The 25,571-nt window shown below is 34.7% G+C and overlaps 1 protein-coding gene across 1 annotated transcript; it reads right to left on the reverse strand.

The window, feature by feature from the left end:
- Positions 1-7,120: 7,120 nt before the first annotated feature.
- On the reverse strand, positions 7,121-15,705 carry LOC123558836 (low affinity immunoglobulin epsilon Fc receptor-like). The gene is made up of 3 exons (XM_053525171.1): positions 14,588-15,705; positions 13,803-14,250; positions 7,121-9,091 (listed from the first exon to the last, which is right to left on the reverse strand). The coding sequence occupies exons 1-2, from the start codon at positions 15,553-15,555 to the stop codon at positions 14,115-14,117; spliced, it is 1,104 nt and encodes a 367-aa protein (XP_053381146.1). The 5' UTR covers positions 15,556-15,705; the 3' UTR covers positions 7,121-9,091; positions 13,803-14,114.
- Between the last annotated feature and the right edge of the window lie 9,866 nt (positions 15,706-25,571).

Genomic DNA, 25,571 nt, shown 5'->3' on the forward strand with positions numbered 1-25,571 from the left:
CATAAAAAGTTACCTAAGGCCGGAAACAATGCTTACCAGTTCTGAAATTAAACCGGTTCTTGCACATGTAAATTTGCAAGCTGGTTTTATGTCACTACAGTACAGGACCAGGCTTAATCAAAACGAGCCATGCAACAATTTCATAAATGTCGTGTTGGGTGACGCATGGTTTTCCACTTTTACTGTTTCATTGTTTGAGCCATGCGGCGGCTGTAAAAGGTCTTCCTGTACCTTCAGTGCTATTTTATTTCAATCTCTTCAGATCGTTCAATACGACACTCATATTGCGTTTGTGTAAGTGTACTGTTTTATTTTTTCAGCTTGAACATTCACCCTTGGATATGTTGCCTGCTTTTTGGAAGGTGATTCTCTGTTTCTCACAAGCTTGAATTTCTACTACCCGTAAAGGAACAGACTTAATCAGACAGAGCTTACCACTTTTTCTATCTGGATGTAATAGAGACAATGTAATGTTTTAGATGTCACTGCAAAATTTCGAGAAGAAGTTATTTAATACGAGAAAGAAGAAACAGAATCCGTATTCATAGCAAAAAGTTGTTCTTTATGTTGTATAATTTCTAATCAAATACATGTCTTTGATGTGAAAGCTTTGTGACATCACTTGATTCGGTGAAATACTCATTTACCCAAGACTGTTGTTATTGATTTTGATTAACTTTGGAAGGAGCTGGAATGATACGACGTTTTGCCATTGATATTTGATTTACATTGGAAGGAGCTGGAATGATACGACGTTTTGCCATTGATGGTACTTTTCTTGGCATCCTAGCTTCTGCAGATTCATTGAGTAAGTTTACAGTTTCATGGGTTTCGATTTGTATATCTGTACACGTTTTTTTTTTTTTTTTTTTTTTTTTTTTTTTTTTTTTTTTGGACTTAACGTCGCACCGACACATGATAGGTCATATGGCGACTTTCCAGCTTTAATGGTGGCGGGCACCTGGGTAGAACCACCGACCTTCCGTAAGCCAGCTGGATGGCTTCCTCACATGAAGAATTCAACGCCCCGAGTGAGGCTCGAACCCACATCGATGAGGGGCAAGTGATTTGAAGTCAGCGACCTTAACCACTCGGCCACGGAAGCCCCTTTTTGTGTTTTACGCAACAATAAATATATACAATATAGTTGCTGCACTGTTAAATCAGATCTTTTTCATTGTTATACGATATCGTATGAATTTTTTCACACCAAATTAATTGTCCCTTGAAGACAATTATTATGAGAAAAGCCAAGATCATGACATATAATGATGACAAAGGTATTTACTTTATAAAGGCTTTAATAAAGCATACTTCCAGATTCACATCATATATTTTTGCAACATATTGAAAAGTCTACGATCTCTGCCAGAAAATCCAAACAAACATAGTTCAAACGTTACTGAGTAACGAAACAGCAGAATCAGTATCTTTTGATAGGTTTCGCGTAATAGTAGTGATTCTGCTAGAGACATCATCATGGCGTTGCCCTGCTGTGTAAATCCTTCTCGCACGAATAAACTAACCACAACATGTTGTTGTTGCTGCTTTTTTTCTCCTTACCTGACGTAAGCATACACAATTGCGAGCTAAATATCATAATATGATAACTCTGTTTTACGGAAATCAATAGGAGAGTTTGCGCACAATTCCATAGTGGCGTCTTTGCCAAAGACCGTCCTAGATGAAATGCATAAACTTAATCACACAACAATGCAATAATTGTTTTCTTACACTATTCCTCCTTACCTGATGTAAACATATAATATTGCCAACTAAACGACAGAGTATGATAGTTTTGACTTGCGGATAAAATTTTATTACTCTCGCATCTCAAATCGACAGAATTAACAACCACTTTTGTTTAGTACAAACTGTTTCTTCAAGATAACCTTTCCAGGTAATTCTTCCAGATTTTATGAACTATTTTAACAGCAATCATTAAGTGCAGCGTGGTGGCCGTGAGATGTCTCCCCGTACTTTGATTCAGTGTTGTTATATTTTCTAGTATTTTGAGATTATGGAGTACATTCAATCTGTGCAATAGAATTCGACTTAAACCAGTGCTAAGGGGCTTGAGGAATGTTGCACTTTCCATTATCTCTCATGATCAGACTCGGTCTATTTCGCTTGGTTACATTAGATGCTTTCAAGTGATTTTCTTACAAATTGTATTAACTACGGTAGAACTGGAGTAGAGAACATAACATGCACACTTCACTGGTGAACCCAGCGGATGACAATAAATGGGAAAGACTAGTGACTGGTTGTGCATAACGTTTTGAACTCTAGAAAGAATAAACTTACGATACAACTAATTAACATTTGACTTACAGATACACAAATTTCCATTTCGTTTAAGAGTTAGATTTGTCTTTAAACAGAGTTTTGTAATTTTCATAATAATCTGAAGATAATGTATATACCTTTATTTAAATCAAACCTTAATAAATAAAACTGTTTTAAATTGAAATAGGAAAACGGCACAAGTTTGGGACATTGTGAGATGATATCTACGCATATTACTTAAACTGGACTCATATTTATAATGTATGTAAAATTGCTGATATTAAACAAAAAACTATCATGGTTAACAGAATGACCTAGATCAAAATACATATAAATTAATATCGAGTGTCTTTGAGGCCTCCGAGGCCTTGATGTTTGCTAGGATCGTTCACTTAAAATAATTTGCCTCTTATCGCTATCGGCTTGCGCACGAGAATACGGCTTATTTACATTAGCCCGGTCTCTCTATTCATACACGTCGGTGCCTACGGTTGATCACTACCAAATCAAATGTAAACTATTAATACGCTGGTCTCACAAATATAAATGGTCATAATATTTTTTTTTTCTTTCCTCGTGCCCTTTCTCAGTAACATGTTGTTTTCTTTTACTCTACACCATTTCAGTATATATGTGTAAGCATTCTTCCGAAGCCTATCTCATGCTAGATAAAAAATGGCAGCCTAAGAACTTTATATCTCGAAAAGAGACACCGAAAGAAGCGAAAAGGAGTAAATACAGGACGCTGTATTTAATGAAGCGTATTCTATATAAAAGTTTACAACCCTTTTTTTAAAGTAGCGATAGGATGATAAGTCTATAAATTTGACATTTTAGAAAATGTCGAATTATAAGATAAGTAAATTTTATATGAACACCACTGACATTAGTGACTCTTATAACTCCTATAAATGGATTTCTAAAGAAAGGATTTTTTGATGGATATAACATTTAGTGTGATGGTTGGAAAATTGGCCTTTTGACAGAGAGATATACGAGTCAAAAGCAAGCAATTTTAGAGACATATTTTTTTTTACATCAATCTGAATTTGAACTTTCAAAATCTAAAACGCCGCATCGATTTGTTTAGTTTTTACAATAATACATTTCTCGACGTGATCGTATCTACAAATGTATGCCATACTAATTTATATGAACAATTTTCAGTTCAGTCACCAGTTTACCCTGTTTGTTGGGAAACTAATGACTGATTTCTAGATTTTGTGCAAAATGTTGGCTATGAAAGTCATTGTGCATCATGGACCTAACTTCAAAATATAAGTAGAAATGTACCTGGGACGCTGAAAATCCGTTCTAACAAAATATGGTCGAATAAGACATCATGACAAGAAACTATATTGAATAAAAGAGTCACCTGAAGAAAACCTTAACCATCTGACTTAGCTTCAAACTACATTTTGGGAAAATCATTTAAGCTGTTTATTAAAAGTTATTTAAGGGTTATTTCTATATTTTCCTAGCACGTACAAAAACATAACGATCAGAAGAAATCAGTCAAAGGTATTTCTATTTTAATTCTAGTGGCTCTTACAAAGGGCCACTATGCTCTCATTTGTCCAAAATCATGGCGTAACACTTAATAATGATGTTACAAATTCGGTTTAATAAAGATCCACCAAGCGGTTCATGAGAAGGAGTATTTTTAAGGTGTTTCTATTTTAAGCTCTAAGGCCAAGTGCCCCCAATTGAACAAACATGGTAACAAACAAATATAGCGATGATCCAGGCAAGGTTTGATGAAGACATATGAGAAGAGAGTCATTTAAAGGCATTCTAGTTTTAACTCTAGCTCCCATTCCAACCCTCTCTTCCATGATGCTGTTTGATGAAGATCCATCAAGCGGATCATGAGAAGAAGCCTTTTAAAGGTATTTCTAATTCTAGCTCTAGCGGCCCTTCAAATGGGTCAAATGCTTCCCCAGCCCCATTTGAACAAAATCGAGAGATGACCTTATTATGATACTACAGGCCAAGTTTGCTAGAGATTCATCAAGCAGTTCATTAGGAGAAAGGGTTTTAAAAGTGTTTCTATTCTTAGCTCTAATGGCCCCAAAAAGGGACCAGGTGTCCCAAATCGAACAACTTTGACAGAAGACCTTATAGCCTCCGTGGCCGATTGGTTAAGGTTGCTGACTTCAAAGTACTTGCCCCTCACCGAGGTGGGTTTGAGCCTCACTCGGGGCGTTGAATTCTTCATGTGAGGGGGCCATCCAGCTGGCTTACGGAAGGTCGGTCGTTCTATCCAGGTGCCTTCTCGTGATGAAATAATGCACGGAGGGGCACCTGGGGTCTTCCTCCACCATCAAAGCCGGAAAGTCCCCATATAATTGTGTCGGTCTGACGTTAAACCCAACAAAAAAGAAGACCTTATAATGATTTACACACTAAGCTTGATGACGGTCCACCAAGTGGTTTATGAGTAGAAGTTCTTTAAGATTTTTTTCTGTTTTTAACTCTGGCATCCCCTAAAAGGGGCCAAGGTTAATCATTTTAACAAACTTGATAGAGGTCCATGCCAGAATGCTACTGACACTAAGTCTGGTGTAATTCTGACAAGTAATTATAGAGAAGAAGAGGTTTAAGTAAAAATGATGGCGCAGGACGCAGGACAATGGGCGCCTGACTATCTACCTATACTAATATTTCACCCTGAACAAAGTTCAGGTGAGCTAAAATGCTAACGGAAAATCAAAAGATGCCAAACTTACGTCGTTGTCGCCGAAAACGGTAAGCGAATCCTGACGTCAGCGGTTACGATTTGGTTAATTGATATGTTAACTGAGTTGTTTTTGCATATGGTAGAATAAAGCTGTTTTATATTATGAATGAAACTTTCAAAAAACTGATCATAAGCAGACAGTTGTATATGCTAAGAAGTAAATAAAGGTGAAAAAAAATATAAAAAAGCAAATTCTTGTTTACTGGACATTTAACGTCACCAGTGCTTATTCGGATCTACCTTAAACTATATTGAGAATAACATATAAGTTTCCTCTGTTGTTAAATATTCACTAAAAACGAACTTGTGCGAGAATAAACTTTTAGTGATAGTAAAGCATGATCCATTGGTAGTCAATATACGATATCAAAATTATTTACTCTAGCAAGCTAGCAATATTCGGGGATACAAATCAAACGATAACGTTCAGGCTAAAAATGCTCAAATCTGTTATGTTCGACAGGTTATTAAACTTTCAGAAACTGCCAATTTTTATGATTTGATAACAAATCTGTTGTGGCTGCGTAATGATTTACAGAGACATATTGTCACACTTCACTGCCCTAGCAAGAATGCATTATTATGTCCCAAAATTTTATCCGAAATATGTCTATTTTTAGCAAACTAATTACTCTTTGACTATATTAATGTATGAGTTTTTCATTTAAATTAAATGCCTCTTAATGTTTTCATTAAGATTATTTATATATGCGTTCTACATCACTTTATCATTTTATCGCTCATACAGACAATTTCTCGTAATAATGCGTTCGTTTTTCCTTTGCCTTTATCGCATAAAATATATGTAAATAATACATGTGACACTCAACATATACAGTAACAGCTTAAATATTGCCATTATAATATCAAAGATGATTACATCAAAGTTTAGTCGTAGGGCTGCCATTTTTATATCTTCAATGTGGTTTAACCATATTTCCAAAGAACATTTAAGTTACAGTATAATATCTGATAAAGGCATCTCTGAGGATCGTATACCTCCATTATAAAGACAATATGTCCTGTCTCATTCGAAGTTTTTCATAATGAATTAGCTTCTCAAGAGTAACAACCTCTGTACAACAAATACATTTCCGTCTTCCCAGTGGTGTTCGCTCTAGAAGTTGCATTGTGCATACGGTGTAATGAAAAGTATTTTGATGATTTATTGGAGTTTACCTTTTTAACAACTGCATTTTATATACATACGGAGTTCAATTAACATTGACTGATTCCTTACCAGAAACCTACCAGTATTAACATACGTGTATAGCGGCTACTGTGTATGTATTTCTTATATTCTCTGCAAGTAACTGAAAGAAGTTCCCCGCAGGAATCAGAGGTGGACGGCGAATGAGCTTTAAAGTGATAAATAATACCGTCTCTAGTATAAATCGACCTTGATCTCAACCTTTATTTTCTGACTTTAAGTATTTTGTTTTTTCCTGTTAAGCTAAGTAGATGGTACAATGATTCGTTTTGTCTTTCTTCTTCTCGACAAGGATGTCAACCTAACACTTCTTGATTTTAAGTATTTTGATTTCCCTGATGAGCTAAATAGATGACAGACATGTACCGTGACAATGAAACATCTTTTTTGGCAATTGATTTAAAACGGATACGGAATTCTTTCTTTGTTTTATGTGTGGTAGGCAATGTCTATAAGCTAAGAGTATGCGCTCCACCTCATTACGTATCATATTGTCTTACGTTGTGAATATATTGTATATATGTATCTTTTTCTTGCAGGGAGTGTTATTATTTTGGATGCTACAGACTGTAGCAGACCAAACTGGAATCTAGGCAGATCCGGAATCGGTCTAGACCAAATTAGAATTCTAGTTTGGCTAGACCAATTCCGGATCTGCCTAGGCCAAACTGGAATCTTCTTGTTTAAGAATTAACATACTAATAGACGCTAGTTTTCACCTCACATGGACACTAATATAACAAGGGGTTTTAGTGGTGATGTATAGTTTATACTTTTTGTTTCTTTTGAGTAATTCATATAATTTATTCTTTCCTAATGGATAGAAAACAGACCATATTATTCAGTTTTAGATTAAAAAAGAAAAACACAAATAAATATGATAATGATATTTTATTGATAAAATACTTTAACCAATAACCAATATTAAACTTTCACTTCAGCATTAAATACAGATAAGCAAATATATGACATTTAATAATACATAAACCACTATATTGAGTTGTCTCAATACAGTCTATCGTGTATTTTTGCAATTTCGGTGCTTTTTCAAATACCCTGCATAATACAACAATCTAGTAAAATAAATTTATAACTTTTGACAATAAATATTTTATTTTCACATCTTCAGTGAATTCTCAAATACCCTACATAATGAAACACTAATAATACATACAGTGTATAAGCAAATCTATGACTTTTAAAAATACACAAACCATTAATAATCAGAATCTATTTATTTTCATGTTTTCAGTGCTTAGGGGAAAATATTTGGTTTTATGTGTCAACACATTATTATTTAGATGACAATGTGCGAAAACCAACGTTAAGGCTTTGTGACCAGCAAGGATCCAGATCAGTGCACAACTATATTTTTCGTTCATCCCCATAATACATTTGGCCAGCAAGGACCTAGATCATCGCACATCCATATTGTTCGTTTATTTCCATATCCGTTTGGCCAGCGAGGATCCAGACCATAACACATCCATATTGTTTGTTCTTCTTCTTATCGTTCGCGACTACACTGTCAGAACAGTAGCCTCGATGAAACTTGTGGTTTGTCGCAGATCCTCAATGCCTCCATACAATTTCTGGCGGATTGAGGTATCTATCGGCCAAGTCGCAGCTCGCTCCTGGTCATGCCTTTTACATCTCTGAAGTATATGCTCCGCAGTCTGATCTTCTTCACCACATGGACAAGTTGGCGATGATGTCAGTCTGTATTTCTTGTACATGTGAGTATTGAGCTTGTTGTGCCCTGAGCGGAGCCTGACCATCATCACTTGTTCAGACCGATCAAGGAGATGAAAAGCATTTTCCTCCATCCTTGGTCTCGTTAGTGCCTTGACTACACAGCCATATTGTTTGTTTATCTCCATATATATTTGGCCAACAAGGATCAAGAACATCGCACATCCATATTTTTCGTTTATCTCCATATACATTTGGCCTGCAAGGATCTAGATCAATGCATATACATATTGTTCATTTATCTCCATATCCGTTTGGTCAGCAAGGATCCAGACCATCTCACATCCATATTGTTCGTTCATACCCATCTTCGTTTGGCCAGCAAGGATCCAGACCATCGCCTATTCATATTGTTCGTTCAACCCCAGATACGTTTGGCTAGCAAGAATCCAGACCATGCTCATCCGTATTGCTCGTTCATCCCCATACACATTTGGCCAGCAAGGATCCAGACCAGTAAACAACCATATTTTTCGTTCATCCCTTTATCCATACTATTCGTCTATCAATTTCAGCGCTAGCATACAACTGACAAACGAACAGTATGGATACAGATCAAAATGCACGGATTTACAGGGTGATCTGTATCCATATTGGTCGCAAAGCCCTAACGTTGGTTTCTGCACAGCGGAGCTCAGTTATATCCCAAAAGCAATTGGGAGGAAAACGAGAATAACTCAAGCGAAATCATAATCATATACAAGCAAATAAAACCATAACAGTACTTTATTTAAAATAAGATCAGAGTCATACTTCAAACTCGAGTACTAGTAATTCCATTTTAGGGTGTAAAATGTTAAATGATTAGTTCCTGGTACACATACAATGTACAACACATAGCCCTAGGAATTATCTCTACAATGTACGGTAACTATCTAGAAATGACTTATCAACTTTTATTTTTAAAACTTCAATTAAAATTCCATAAGGCTCTAGATTTTATATTAAAAACTGAAGAAACAGCTGTCCAAATGGATGTTTTGTATAATAGCACGGTAGTAAATGCGCCACTTGTAATAATACACATGAACTTCTACCGTTATATCTATAGAGGGAAGTAATCAGAAACAATCGATTCAATGAGACTCTCTATATTGCACCTTAGTCTAGTTCGATTTTGCAGATATATGCTTATTTAAGAAGTTACGAGCATTTTGTTAGTATTTGGTCCAACATACTTTTTTAACATATTTTGGGTATGCTGAATCCAAAAATATATGTTGGCCATCTGGCAAATGCCTCTGAAAGGGTTAAAAATAGGGGCAAAAATGACCACTGTTTTTACAATTTTTATTTCCATTGATATTATTTTATGATACAAATGTTTATCTTTAGATATGTTTGAAAATATTGTTTCATATTTTAGTATAATTGAGTTAATATTTATCAGTAAACTATTTTACAAGTTAAAAATTTGTACTTCAGGGGCTCAAAAGGGGGAATTTGAAGACATTTTATTTTTTTTAGAAATATTCAACGTCATTCATAGAATAGAAAAAAAAATGAGAATAAGTATAAGATTAAAAGATTAAAAGCTTCTGCTGGAATTTTGTCAAAGAGAAAATAATACTTTTGATGAAATGCATTTTTTAGAAAAATCATTTAAGACAAAAATAATGGAAAAATTAAAACTTTTAAAAATTAACATAACATTGTCTTTAATAGAGAAAAGAATAACATGTATAACATTATGTAATCATTGTAAGATTTTATTGAACAATAAACTTTTTAATACCTAAGCATCATAATAATTAGTGAAAATTAAGTGTGACAGGGATTAAGATTATGGCTAATAAGAACTTAATTAATATAAACAATCCAGGTCTCTGTTACAATAATAATCTGAGTCTGATCATGTTATTGTAAAGTCTTTATCTAAACACTCTGGAATGCTTTACCTGTTAATTAATCTACATTAATTCTGACAAGGACACACTCTTTTGTGGTCATTACGGTTTTAGAGGTGTCAAGAATACCTCATGGAATCACTGCGTTTTGCAGGTAGGAAAAATTTATACGTATTTTTCCTATAACATTTTAGAAATGCTTTGTTTCATATACATCGTTAAATTTTAATATTTGGTGAAATTGCATTTATTTTAACTTTTAATATTTGTGATACGTTTAGTAAAAAGTATCTGTTAAAGCTAGCTTTATATACAAGCAAGAGCCCTTGATATGGCATTCCATCTATTTCGGAATAATGCAGATACTCGTCCAACCTGGTCATCTTTCAACCAGTCTATCTGTAGAACTGACTCAAATATGACAAAAGTTGGATACATGCCGATTATACAAGCACCAGCCCATGATATCGACACATTAAACACTGTTTTTCAGAAGTGTATGCATATATCAGAAAGACTGGGGCAGTCACATACAGTTATAACTGTAGACCAGGCTCTTTACTTTAAGCTTATGGATTTGAAATGGGCAGTGCCTGCATACAGGGACAAGCTTATACCTAGAATGGGTGGTTTGCATATATCAATGAACTATCTGAAAGTAATAGGTGAGCATATGAAAGGGTCAGGTTTACATGAAATATGGGTTGAATCCAATATTCTGGGTCCTATAGCCGCATATCAGGTCTTGGCAGAAAAGCACTACAACAGAGGAATGAGGGCTCACAAGATAACAACACAGGCTCTCTGGACATTGTTTCTTCCACAATTACTGACTTACATTGAAGAAAGAGACATTAACTTGCATGGGAAATTAATGGAAGTGAAGTATTCTGGGAGCGTAGAAAATCTTGTAGCTGAATTGCAAAATGACAACTTCAGAAGCCACCTTGACGATTTTGTTAAGAATGATCAAAATCCTAACTACCAGTTTTGGTGGGCATACCTGGAAATGGTTTCAGTGCTTCTCATGTTCACGCGAGCTGTAAGGGATGGTCTTTGGGATCTATACCTATATGCGTTTCGGTGCATGTTCCCTTTATTTCATAGGTATGATCATACGAATTATGCACGTTGGGGAACTGTCTATCTGGCAGATGCACATCAGCTTCCTCAAGAAGTGTTGCAAGAGTTCAGAAATGGCAACTTTGTTGTTAAGAGGTCAAACTCAAAATTCAATCAGGTGGATCCTGATCAAAGTCAAGAATGGCTGAATTCAACTGGGACGAAAGGTGGAGGAATAATTGGTATATCAAGAACCCCTACAGCTTTGACTAGATGGTCTTTATCGTACAACCTGAGGTCTCATATAAGCCTTCCTACCAAGTGTATGTAAAAAGTCAATGACGAAGACATACTTGTGCATAAGGAAAAATCAAAGAGCAGGCAAGCTGTGGACCAGCAAGCTGAAGAAGCAGTTCTAAATGTATTACAAAGATATAATGTGGCTGATCCACATCTGCAAGGTGGAAGTTTGCTGCATGTAGCAACTAAAGACATAGTAACTGATACCATAGAAAAGTCTCTACTGTCTGCCCTGCAATTTGGCCAGGAAAAACTTGATTGTTTTGTAAGAGAGAGACTACAGTTTGAAAACAGTGATAATGTATCAAAAGTTCAGCTACGTGATACAATCAAAAAGAATAATCCATCTACATTTGCTTCTTTGTACATCAGTGATAAAGCATCGAAGTCAACAGTTGAAAAGGGCAAAATATTAAGAGCAGATCGAAATACACTACATCGTTTAGTGACAGCATATAAGGCAGGCAAAGATGTTAATATGGAGGAAATACTAAAACATGAACTGTTGCCAGTTCCAGTTTCCATTTCCGAAACCAATGGAACTCTCAAAACGGGCAAACAATCCATATTGCTGGATGAGCTTGTCAAGGATATTGAGTTGAGTGACCGAATAAACATACAAGGAAAGTCTGCATATATTGTCGATGGCCAAGCTTTAGTACAAAGTCTGAAAATAGAAGGAGAAACAACATTTGGTCAGTATGCTGATTTATTTGTTGCTGCAGTTTTAAACAAAGGAAAAAAGTATGAAAGAATAGATGTAGTGTTTGACCGATATAGGCATCACTCAATAAAATCAAACACCAGGAAACAACGCACAAGGACATATCAACCAGTGAGGAGAGTAATTGAAAGTAGGGATGTACCGTTACCAAAAGTCTGGAGTTACTTTTTAGCACTTCCTGCAAATAAAGTTGACCTGGCTAGATTTTTATCAGAGGAGCTGATCATGCAAGCCCCTACTGAAAAGACATTGGTTGTTGGTGGTGGCTTTCAGGAAGAAGACATTGTTGAAAGCAATGTCAGTGACTTAAATTTGGATGAATTAAAGGCTAAACATGAGGAAGCTGACACAAGAATTATTCTTCATGCTGTTCACTGCAGTAAACGATCAAGTTTCAACACTGTTGTTGTTTCTGCCAGAGACACTGATGTATTTTTGCTCTTACTGTGCCATCTGCAGGAAATAAATACAACAGTATGGATGATGGATGGAACAGCAAAAAAACGAAAATACATTCAAGTCAACACAGTGTTAGATAAATTATCAATAACTGAAGAGTTACGTAGAAATTTACTTTCCTTCCATGCACTCACTGGCTGTGACACAACATCGTATTTCTGTGGAATCTCTAAAAGATCTGCATTTAAGGTCATTATAGGCAATGCAAAACTGATAGAAGGTCTCGGATATGGACAACTGTCTGATGAAGTAATGAAAAACTGTGAATACTTTATTTGCAAGATGTATGGCCAAGATACTGTTAGTACTGACAGTGCTCGAAATGTTATGTTTGGCAGGTCTACAAGTCCTGAACACATGCCCCCAACCAGTGATGCTTGCTCATTTCACATTAAAAGAGCTCATTATCAAGCTCTGGTATGAAACCAAGCAACTGTTCCTAATCCAGATCTGCCTGCACCTACTGAAACGGGATGGTAGGTGGCAGATGACACGCTTAAGCCAGTTCTTCTTACCTGTGATCCGATTCCTCAAGCTTGTATGGAGTTCATTGCTTGCAACTGTACATCTGGATGTAGGACTCTCAGATGTAGATGTAAAAAGACTGGGCTTTTATGCACAGATATATGTTAATGCGATAAAAGCATTACCAGCTGTATGAACTCGAGGCAGTAAATTAACATATGAAATGGGACTGTGAACGCATACCTTAAGGTTCAAATATTTCAATCTATATGATTTTGAAATAATTATATGATAAACAGTTAAACTGTAAACTGATTCAAAACATAAAAAAAATTAGTGTACTGTATCAAAAATAGCTTTGCAAATATAACCAATTTGAGTTGAATAATATAAAAATAATCAAGTTAAAAGTTTTTTTTAAGCTTTTTTTTCTCTGAACAGAGCACACATTTGGATTAAAAAGTATTTATTTTTGAACAAGAGTGTTGTTTCTTTCATTTGTTACTATGTTACACATCACTTTGATAAAGAAACCCACATATTTCTGGATAATTGTAATAATATTACCCATTTCTATTAGAAATATCATAATTTGGCGGCCATTTTGTTTTCCGCCATTTTAACCTATAAAAAATCATTTGTCAGCCAGCCAATATAAATTTTTGAATTCAGCATACCCAAATTATACTAAAAAAGTATATGGGACCAAATACTAACAAAGAAACCCACATATTTCTGGATAATTGTAATAATATTACCCATTTCTATTAGAAATATCATAATTTGGCGGCCATTTTGTTTTCCGCCATTTTGACCTATAAAAAATCATTTGTCAGATGGCCAACATATATTTTTGAATTCAGCATACCCAAATTATACTAAAAATGTATATTGGACCAAATACTAACAAAATGCCTGTACCTCTCACATTTATTGAAATTTGGACTAGACTACCTTTGACAAATATTACAAAACAGTTATTGGAAAAGGTATTCAACAGGAAGTAAATATATCTTATGTTTTTTACGGAAACTGTGGCATCCACATTTTGAACAAAGGAATTATGAGACTTTAACTGTTATATATATATAATATGTGCTATAGGTTTCAGTAGTTATTGAATATTGTATAGCCGTTCATTGATATGAGCAAATTAGTTTAGAACATGCTGAACAAAACTTTAGGCCATATCTAACCAAACTGAAACAAATACATCCGTACAAATTAGCGTTAGCAGATATATAAAACATGTCTATGTCTTTGAAGTCACGTTACCATTTTCTTGCAAACAAACGCAAAAGTGTGACTACATTTATAGTCATGCCATGGTTCATCCAAATTCATAGCTGCACAGTCCTCATCATAATCGGCAAAATTTTGAGGCTGGCCCGGATACCAATTCCTAGTTAAAGATAAATAGTAAGGATATTTCATAAAAACATATAATATGATGTTCAAAAAAACCTTTTGAAAATCTTAACTGCCTTTGAGGTAAAGTGGTTTCGACGTTTGCTATATGAAATATCTATAAATGAATAATTAACAAAACTGTTATTTCATATATATGTGTAATACATTTTTCATGTCTAAGGCAATCTGCGATACTTTTTGGAAGATACAATGATAAAAAAGAAGATAAAATATTATGTGATGTAATTTGACCATTTTTTTTAATGTTAATCAGCATTAAGGATATTGAAATTTATGCTCTTGGCAATATAGAACAAATATTTACTCACGTGAACTCAACACGCTTTCCATTTCGGACCACTGTCCACTGTCCTTCAGCATTTTTATCAGTAATTCCGATCCATATTTTCCGTCCGCTCATCTTTGTTAAATAATTCAGTTCATCCTCTGACTGAATATCAGCGACGAATGCGGAACTCTGTGAACAAATTGTCTCTGCCAAGTTAAAGTTGACCGCTTTTTTGTACAGAAGATAACAATATCCCATAAAAGTTTTCCATTTCGATGGACATGTTGCCCTGGCTGCTAGTTCCATTTTCATTTCCTGTATTTTATCATTGATCTTGGATTCAAGGTTAGTGAATTTTGCCCAATTCGTTGCTGACTGCTTGCGAATATCGACAACAGTTTCTTTGAAAGCTGTTGCTGTTTCTTCAATCTGTAAAATACGCGTTTTTAATAATTTCACTTCAGATGTTAAGTCATTTAGTGTATGTGATATCGATGAATTCAGTTTTCTGGTCTCAGTTGTAATCATCCTTTCAACCTGACTTTCAAAGGCTTCAGCTCTGTCAGTTAAAACGACCATTGTATTTGTAATCTGTTGTCGCACGTCTCCGAGCCTCCTGGAAATATTATCATCCATACTCCTCTGGTATTTTATTTCTTCGCGTATCCACGATTTCTCTTCTTTAAATGCATCGACCAATATCTTATCTTTTACTCTCCTCTTTGGCTCTTCCGTATCGACAACAAGATTGCGTTCAATGTCGTTCTGGCTAATTCCACCACGCGGACATTGATCAATATTCAACAATGACATATTTAGTACTGCTACAGATTCTTGAAGTTCAATTATATCATTCGACCGAAGATTCAGCCTAATTTTCACATTGTTCAGTCCATATTGAAGATCTTGTATTTTTTTGCCCATTGATCTTCCCTCCACTACACAAATTTGAATAATCCAAAACACGCTACTGATAACCATTATTGAATTCAAGTAAACTAACTCCATGATGCAACGACAATTGCAATTGTGAAGAGACGGGCTTGTTAAATGCTAAAAGAAAACTCGTAGCTTTGCGGATTGATATTTACTTATTTCTACCAACACTTGGTCGTTTTGGTCGTATAATTGGCCTATATTAATGGAAATAAACGTGAACACTTGTCCTCACAAGCCTTTCGCAAAACACACTTGAACAAACCCGAGTAGCGACTTCCTGGTTAATTTTTTAGAGTGTCTACTTTACTGAGTGTCATTAACCTGTTTAAGACTATGTAAAACATGAAGTGTTCCTTGAGAAAACAAGTGACAAACATCTTATTTGTAACATTTGACAAAATTTGATTACCCTTAGACAAGTGTTTTACAATATACTTATTTCTAGTTTCTGCATGAACATAAGAAAAACTATGATTTTCCTGTAGTTTGAACAACTTATTATGCAAAATTTAAATTATGTCATTAACATAGTTAATACATTTTAGCCAATATCGAAAAGAAATATTAAGTCAAATACAATGCTTCTAACTTAACTTATTTGTCCCAACAATCACGTCTAAAAGCTGGATGTTGATTTTGTGAAATCAAACGTCACACAGCGCATATAATGATTATTTTTAACATTTTGGTATGGGATAAGGCTGTGACTTTATTTTCAAGAGGTTAATATACGACTTAAATGTGCTTTCATGCCATCATGGCACACCTAGTATCCTAATTGCCCGAGGACCATTATGAAACGATTTTTCATTATGGCTAGAAGGCATAACCAGCCGTTTATTGACCTTTTTTTATTATTCGCCTCATATTTATCTTGTTCTTTTAATTTTACCTATTTCTTACAAACTTATGAGCATTATTTTTCATCAGCAATATCATTTGAAAATCGCTGACGTTCTGGTTACTCGGGGTCATTATGATTAAGGTGCGTGAGGCACACTAGTGTGCCATTATGGATCAGTCAACAGAGGTTTTAACGAGTTTTTTGTTACTATTTATAGTAAGGTATATAATAATGTACAATATTGAATGATATTTAAATGATATATAATTATATCATATTATTATATACTCACACTCCTTTACCAGCGTTGAGTATCCACTACCGTTACTTCACACGGCGATATGGAAATTATTGTAATATTCGACCGATGCGTGGGAGAGTATATAAACAAATGTATAGTTTGTAGCCGAACGTGTATAAAAGAACAAAAACAACAACTTTTAAACGAACTAAAATCAGTAGTTGAGTTACAAAATAAATGTTTCGTTTACTATTCACCTGTACACTTAACTTCAAGTATTGCTACCGCAAACAACTTATTCATTCTAATAGTTTTACCCAATACCAGGACATGTAAATATTTTTCATCCATATGTAAGTTTTCTTTACCCATGCCATATAGTTTTACAATATCTGCTGAAATATGAAACAAAGCAGGTTATACAGCTTTATATTAAAACAAATGTAACACTTTAAAATGTTTGCATTCCAACGGTTACAAAAGTTATTGTTATAAATTTTATAAATACACATTAAAATGCACATTCTACTCATCATCATCAACAACAACAGTAGTAAGAATAACAAAAATCATCATCATCATTACCATCATCATCATCATCATCATCATCATTTTCAATGATATTGCTCTTACTATATCGTAAGCAGACATTATTGATAAACGAGCTCGATAAAACACCATCATCAACAGTACTGTAACTAAAACATATCAGACAATATAACACCAGTCTTAAGCTTTGAAATTTTATATTAAATACTTTTACCGTGTTTACGTCTATTTGAAAAGGAAAACAAAATATACATTCCTTTTTATGCTTGATATAAAAGAACTTCAAAGAATGCCAACAATATTGCACTAGGTGTAGAAATAATAAGTGATTGAAAAAAAAAAAACTCTTTCTTCTCCATGAGCTGAACCATGATCAACGCAAACGGAAATCTAAAACAGACACAGTTTCGATTTGAATAGTTTCGAGAAAAAGACTTCGTCGAATGTATTGATCCACCATAACATAGCTTTATATTTATATAATGAATTAAGAAATGGCAGATAGGTGCAGACTAAGAATATGATTACGCATACTTTAAAAGTTTAAAAATACGTACGTACACTGCAGTACAAGTAACGCCCAAAAGTTTTACAATTTGTGAATATAACGTTATTATTCATGGGGTTAACATAATCATTAAGCATTCATACTGCAATTTATTTATATTTTTATTTCCAAGTAACATTTTTGACTTCTATTATCGTATAAAAGCATTGTAAGTTAGGAACGGTTAGGAGAATATGGTACATATATATATAGTGTCGTATTTGTTGGTGTGATTGGAATTTACGTTTTTAACAAATCAAGTCCATGTGTTCTTATTCATTTGTTTTCATTCTCATTCTCACTATTCTGTTTGTATGCCACGGTTTATGTACACACAAATATTTTTAAAGGGAATTCCTATAGTTTTTATGCGCATCTTTCTGCGCAGCCGACACTTTCTATGGATAACTGAACTGAAGTCAACATTTGTTGAAACATGTTAGAGACAATCTTAAATATGAGAAATCTTGAATGAAATAACATTTTTGATAAGTTATATCAGTAATCAAATGTTGATACTAGTTTATGTTGTATTGACAAGTATCATGCCTGACAGGTATCTTGCTATTTTTGTGGTTGTGTTTTCACATCGCATTTTAGTCTAAAGACAGTGTTGTTCATATAATGTAAGATAATTGACTTAGTACTGATAAGACAATATCACCTTTCAGATTATTTAGTATTCAATTATAGAAAGAATTAAGAATGTTTTAAACTTTTTTAACTTTTAGCAGATAAACATGTAATCAATTTGGCCAGGTTCGCGCCATTTCCGTCCGAACAGGTGTTGTATTCTAGCGGTCTTAACATAAAATTTAGCCTGGTGACCCATACATTTTTAGCCATTTTTATGCTCACAATACAATTATCTATACACAAGAAGAAAAAGAAAAAAAAATCTATGAAAGAGTTTTTTCAAAATAAAAAAAAAAATCTTCACTATGGGTATTTTTCATTGAAAAAAAGTTCACAAAAGTAAATATGAAACAATATTTTTTTTTTCATTTGTACCCATTATTGTAACGATAGAGTATTACAGATATGACTATGATATCAAGTAAGTATATGATTAAATCTGTGCCGCCTGCATGTATATTTTGGTTGGTATTTATAAAAAAAACAGAAAATTATGAAAATGTTGAAAAATCGCTGGCAGTTTCAGCAACAGTGGGTGTGTTCAAAACAATTTTTCACAAAAACAAGCCTGGTGACCTATCGTTTTTATTTGTTCATTGTTTTTAGCGCAAATAGTCCCATCATGTATGTGAATTTACAAAAATCTATGAAAGGAAAAAAATTATAGGAATTCTCTTTAAATGATGAAACAATAGACAGTCGGTTTACTAATACAATTTTCTATTTACATGGACAAGATCATTGACAAAATATATACGTTTTAAAAAAAGTTTATGAGGAAAATTACTTTCCATCGACTTTTCAAAAAACCTTATAAAACAATATGGCACAAGATCACTTGTTACAAGTTACTTGCCCTTGGTTGACCACAATTAGGAAGTGCTTACTCGGAAAATAGTTCGTCTGTTTGATGCTGAATATTGGTGAAAATTGAATGAAAGACATGCAATTAAAGGCATAATTTAAGAGAGGAGATGTAAAATGATAGTTAGATGTGAATTTTGTTAAGATTAAATTGTATGAATATGCAAAACTGGTCATTTGAAGAGGAGAGATTTTGCCTGTTTGCAGCCGTCAAAAGACTATTTACCATAGGCGTTATGGTCTAGTCTAATATAATGGAAAAAGGAGCCGGTCAACCCATAATTTTTTGTAGCTTGATTTTTTCTCTTGGATAGTTCTATTCAGTACAGGCATTTTTTTGCTTGGAACGCAGACAAAATTGCAATATTTTACAGTGTCTATATAGAACCTATATAGTAAAAATAACTGTGGTCTTTGGCCTGATATAGCTTAAAATGGAGAGACGGTGACCCACTTTAAAATTTGATATCTTTTCAGTTTTGCTTGTATTTGGTTTAAACTTTCACAGGTTACAGGTATTTGATGTGAAAGGCTGACATTTCATTGATTTAAGAAATTCTAATTTTATTTGTATTATTTAATATTATATAATCATTATATATTTTAACATGTAATTTTTCAAGCAAATATGTCAAATTCTACTTTCACTTTCAATTTTTGGGTAATTATAGCCAAGATATATTTGGTATACAGTCTACAGCCTCATTTCCATTTCTAGAGTTAAAAATGAAGGCATTGAAAAAATACAAAGAAATGGTAGACGGAAAAATAAAGCAAAATGCGCATGGCTGTCGTATTTGGCAGAGCTATGTGAAAAAAGGACCCATAGGCTATGGGGGGCATCAAAGCCAAGTTTCCGGATGGTGACTGGCATACCCTTCATTCCCATAGGTTGCGATACATGATCACTAAACACATTCTGTCTCTGGATCTAGGTTTAGATGAATCACACCTATGTCACGAACCACTCTGCCTTAATCTGAAACGCTTGAGCATTGAACCTCATAGCATTAATACCGAGAGGCAGAAGTGTGTTAGCCGAGGCTTCTGTTCGAAGCATGGGCCTTATGCAACTTGTCGGTTACTATAGTGTTAATATTGTATTTCCATCTAACCTTCGGAGGTCATGATGTAATGCCTGCTGCCGAGCTGTCGAGATCTGCCGAGCTATTTTATACTTATTTTGATAGACTAAATTCATGAATTTTAGTTGTTAAGATTGTGTATTTCGACAAATTTTCCCTGTTTACATACTGTATTTGTTTTGGTGTACAGTGAAAATCCTAATAAAATAACAACATAAGTAATTACCGTAAATTTCTAAATAAATGCCATGGTGATATTTTTTATTCAACACCAGAAAGGGATTGGCTAATTGTTTACTCTGAATGTATAGGAATGAAAGCAGAGCCAGATTTTAATAGCTGATTTAGTTTATCGGTCAGTATTTGTCATATCAATGATTAGTTTTCTTACTTTTTTTATTAAATAGTACCAGCATTTTATAATATTCTTTTTTCAATGATGCAGCCTAGGTACATATGTTTTAAAGGACATAGTGTTAGTATTTGTTTAAAGATTGGCAATTATTTCGGGTTTTACAGTAGCTGCGTTGGGTGTTTTGTTTTCGTTTTTCATAATTTTACGGTATTATTAATACAATTGTAGTATTCTTCAAGTGAAGTACAACATTTTGCACGGTAGTCATCACAACATATTTTTTATTGACATCTGCCGTGAAATCTTTTTAAATTTCACTATTTAAAAAGAGACTGCAATTGTTATAATTTAAAAACAAACTCATTTGGTTACTGTTCATACATTTTGATATTTACAAAATAGCATTTTATTACAGAATATACAGTTTCAACAACAAAAACAACAGTAACAATTATTTCACTAAACAAGAGATTTTATAAGTTTCAGGTAGAGATGTCTGTACAACACAGTGATTGATGTAGATCAGAATTTATTTATTTATTTATTTATTTATTTATCCTTATTCCAAATCAGATTTGTTCTTGTATATTTTTCTCTAACACAAGGAAGAAAACTGTAGGCATCACTGTGAATAGCTATGGTCGGCAGAGTTTCCTACCCTTGATGTTGAAGGCACAGGGTCTATTTTCCTAACGGTAGTCTGACCTTGAAGGTTTAGCTGCCTGGTATTTTAGGTGATCTTCTAACTGCCGCCTCTTGGATAGTAATCTGCTTTCCACTTTTTTTCAGGTTGTTTCGCGTACTTTCTCTAGTATTCCTCCTCCTCCTCTTCCATTGTTAAGGCGGTGAACTGTTGATGCCAACAGGCCATGTAACTTCCTTGACACGTAGACGTTCTTTGGCAGAGGTATTCTGATAGAGCGGTTAACAGTCTCACATTTTTGTTTACTGGTACTTAGTTTCAACTGTTCTACAGCAGAGTCACTTAGTTTCATTTTAATTATTACCTGTATTAAATGTCTGTCATTTTTTCCATGAATGGGTTGTGGTGATTTTATGACTGGCTAGAAACATAGAACGTTTCCCCGAAGCGTTGGTAACACCTCCACCACAGAGGTATGAGTGATGCCTACAGCTTGAACAGTCCTCGGCATACCAATTTACAGTGGCAGTTAGGACACTAGGTAACGCTTTCCTGATTTGTGTAATGTCCAAAGCATATATTCTCATTAGGTCTTTGAACACTAGACTACACCAACCCTTGATGACTTGACTGAACGCTCTTTGCTGTTCTTGTTTTTTTTTTCCCTTGTTTTAGCTGAGATCATTCCGGCACTGAAATTCGCCTGGTAACATTGTCGAAACTAAGCTTGCCCGAGGTAAATAGGGTCCGCCTGTCGTTCAACCTTCCACATCGGGTCCAGTAATCCTATAGCTTCTCCTACTCCAGCGGCTGATCGCACATTCCCGTCAGTGGTAACATACTTAATATATGCTCCTTGTACCCCTAACTGTTCTCCAATTGATTTCCCAAGTTGGTACTACGACAGTGGTGCACTACGATGAAGAGATGATTTACAGTCTGCGTGGCCGTCTAGGCATTTGACATCATAGCCTTTTTTCAAAGCCAGGTACTTGTCCAGCAGACCTTGTTCTGAACCGCTGCAGCAATGATATACTGCTTTTCGGTCATTTTTTCACAGGAAATATTGTTAGGCTACTCGTCTCGTCAGACCTTGAAAGGCTACTTATTTATTCTAAACCGCATGTATAATTTGTTGTTGTCTGAGAACGCCGAGGTATCAGATTATGTTTATCATCATATTCGTTCTACCCTATCGAAAGATCTACCTTCACTTTATCCAACTCCTCCGATGCTCCACCCAGATTCTTCCACATAAGCCCATAATAATTCAATATTTTGGTCAATCGTATGTTTCAATTTCAGCTCCTCCTGTATTGGTTTTCTACTTCCGGTTACTTCGATAACTTCCGTAAGCGCGTATCGCGATGGACTTTACCGATTCCCTGTTCCGAATTTAATCGGATCAAGCGGAGCGGCTCTCCTGATGTCATTTACTAGTGACATCAGTGGAACATATTCCAAGACTATATAAACCCTGAAATTTGGTCATTTTATTTTATCAATCGTCTCCACCAAAGTTCTAGTACAGAACGCTGCAACTCTCTACTGATAAATAAATAGCTCCGCTGAGCTCCACTCATTGATATCTATGTCAAAAAGAAGGAAAACCGGAGAGGTACCCTACTTCTATATATTTATAATGGTCATCTGAGGAGCTTCCCTATAACAGCCTATATATTTGTAACCTGACTACTTCGGCTTCCAAAGTTACTGAAGATGTTATTCTACATTGAATCTTCTTGCTGTATTTATTTATATTAAACATCCTGACATGAAAATAAATATGTAGTCTGGATTACAGCCTTGTCTCTTTGCTAGATGTTAAGCCTGGATTGTGATCATTCTGTGTTCGAACCCTAAACCTTCAACAACTGTTCCCGGACCTTGGTAGGTGTGCCGGCAGAACAATATCAATAGACTGGGAAGCATTCTGTCCGGCTTTCTTTCGACTGTATATTGTAGTTGAATTATATCGGTTATCAATTGCTAGGTTGATTGAATTTACTGGATCACTACGTCTTCTGTTCACCTCCTTTAACATTTCTACTTTTTCAGACATATCACTGCCATTCAGTCCTTATATAGCAGAGACCACCATGTTGGTCGTCTTCTGCATGTCACTTTTTGAGGATGGAGGAATGTCAAAGTTTGCCAGTAGGTATCTACATTCGGTGCAGCTGGGTTCGGTCCACGCTTCGGAGTACCTTTTGATATAGCTTCTTCAATGGTGTAACGGAATACAGTTTGTACATTTCAGGGAGAACTTCAATCAAAAGTTTTCTCCCCTCGACCACTATGATATTGGCCTGTTCTCTGTCTAACTCCTCTTGTTGGTGAATCTGGAAGGCCTTATTGAAGGCTTCAGGCATCTTTTTACAGTGTACAAGTCGCATGCCTAAACATGATGTTGTATCTTCTTTTTTCACGGCTAACGTCTCGGTTACTTTTGGTCGTAGCACCCGGACATTTCCAGAGGTTTCCCCTCCATCAGCAGTAGGTCTAGCCACTAGAGAGAATTCTTTTGCATTCATTCTTGAGGTAGACGGCTTCTGTTCAGTGTCTCCACAGTTCATGCTACTCAGCTGTAGACCTTTGTTCTATGGGATGTTGCCAGGAGAAAATCTGGAAGACTTTCTATTTCGGTCTCTACTGGAATATTGAGTATTGAACAATATACAAGCCTACCAGGGGCTGGACCAGACAGTGGCACATTTAAACATGAGATATCTTTGGAACCACAGGTCGTAAAATTGTAGATGACCTATCATGTATTTGTTAAATTATAGCCTTTTAGAAAAGTAAAAACTTGATAGGTTCAGAATTTTTGTTATTTTTTTTAGTTGAAGATATTAAAAAAAAAAAATTTAAAAATTTAAAAAATGTTAACTATTGACTTCCAGTGCAATTTGAATATATGTTTAGATAGACATTTATAAACTGAACAAAATACTTTTATTTAATGAAAAAAATCCAAGACATAAAACAATACAGCTATTGTAGTTTTGGAATTTCACACAATTCCGCAGCTGCAGTTTGGTCAGAGTTCTGTATACACATATCATAGGAAAAATGTTGTAAGTTTCAAATTAAATAACAGAATGACCTAAAAACATCAGGATTCTTTTGAAATACGCTATATTTTTTTTTGCTAGAAAATTATTTGAACTCATTGACAAATCTTTACTAACTAGGCACAATTCAGTAAATTTACAAATCCCTTAGAAAAAGTATCCATGGCAGGCATTTGTTATAGGAATTTTGACAAACTTTTTTAGGAAAAGATGAATAAAGAATGTGCAAATAAGTACACGTGCTGGTCTGGAGTATTCAAGTTTAGCAATGACCAATGGAATGTGATCGGATTATTTCAGGCAACGTAAATATGATATAAAATCTTTAAAATGTAATCAATATACTTTAAGTAGGATAACTGTATTCTAATACTCAGATCTTACGGTGAAAAACAACTATGGGTTTCTTCTTAAAATTGTGCAAAAAACACTGTTTCCTTAAATCATAAAGAACAAATGAATGATAATTTATTCAGCAGCACATGGTAGATATAATTTGTAGATGAGAAATGGCACATGATCTACATTTTAAGTATGTCAAAATATCCCATTTTGCAATGTATGAAACTATCACATCTTGAGATTTTCTGAATCAATAAAACATTCAGCATATTTGTACAAATTTGTCTGAATAATGATGATAATAATTAACATCTGACGGCAGTTTTAAACTATACAAAACTCTGACTAGTATATACTGTATATCTATATTTTTCATACAACAATGAAAATGTGCATTTTAATAGTAGCTCTGTAGTAGATGCAAGTTCTTACTGGTACATGGCTGTATCTATTACTAGGACCTTACCGACAGTTCTAGGAGCCCATATATACAGGTTATCTCTCGAATCTGGCCTAGTACCCAGTGATTGGAAAAAAGCCACCGTAGCCCCCGTATTTAAAAAAGGTCCCAAGTCTAAACCTAGTAACTATCGCCCAATTTCCCTAACTTGCATTGCTTCCAAACTCCTTGAACACATTGTTGTTTCCAATCTTATGACCTATTTTGACAAGCATAAGCTACTTAGCCAGTTCCAGCACGGCTTTAGATCAGGTCACAGTTGTGAGACTCAGCTCATTAATTTCACTCAGGAACTTTACAATAACACTGAACAGGGTCAACAAACAGATGTTATTGTCATGGACTTCTCCAAGGCGTTTGACAAGGTCGATCACATTAGACTAATTTATAAACTACAAAGCCTTGGTGTCAACCCACAAATTACCAAATGGGTCAAATCTTTCCT

This window comes from Mercenaria mercenaria, chromosome 15, assembly GCF_021730395.1.
Source record: "Mercenaria mercenaria strain notata chromosome 15, MADL_Memer_1, whole genome shotgun sequence".
In the NCBI taxonomy this organism is placed as follows: domain Eukaryota; kingdom Metazoa; phylum Mollusca; class Bivalvia; order Venerida; family Veneridae; genus Mercenaria; species Mercenaria mercenaria.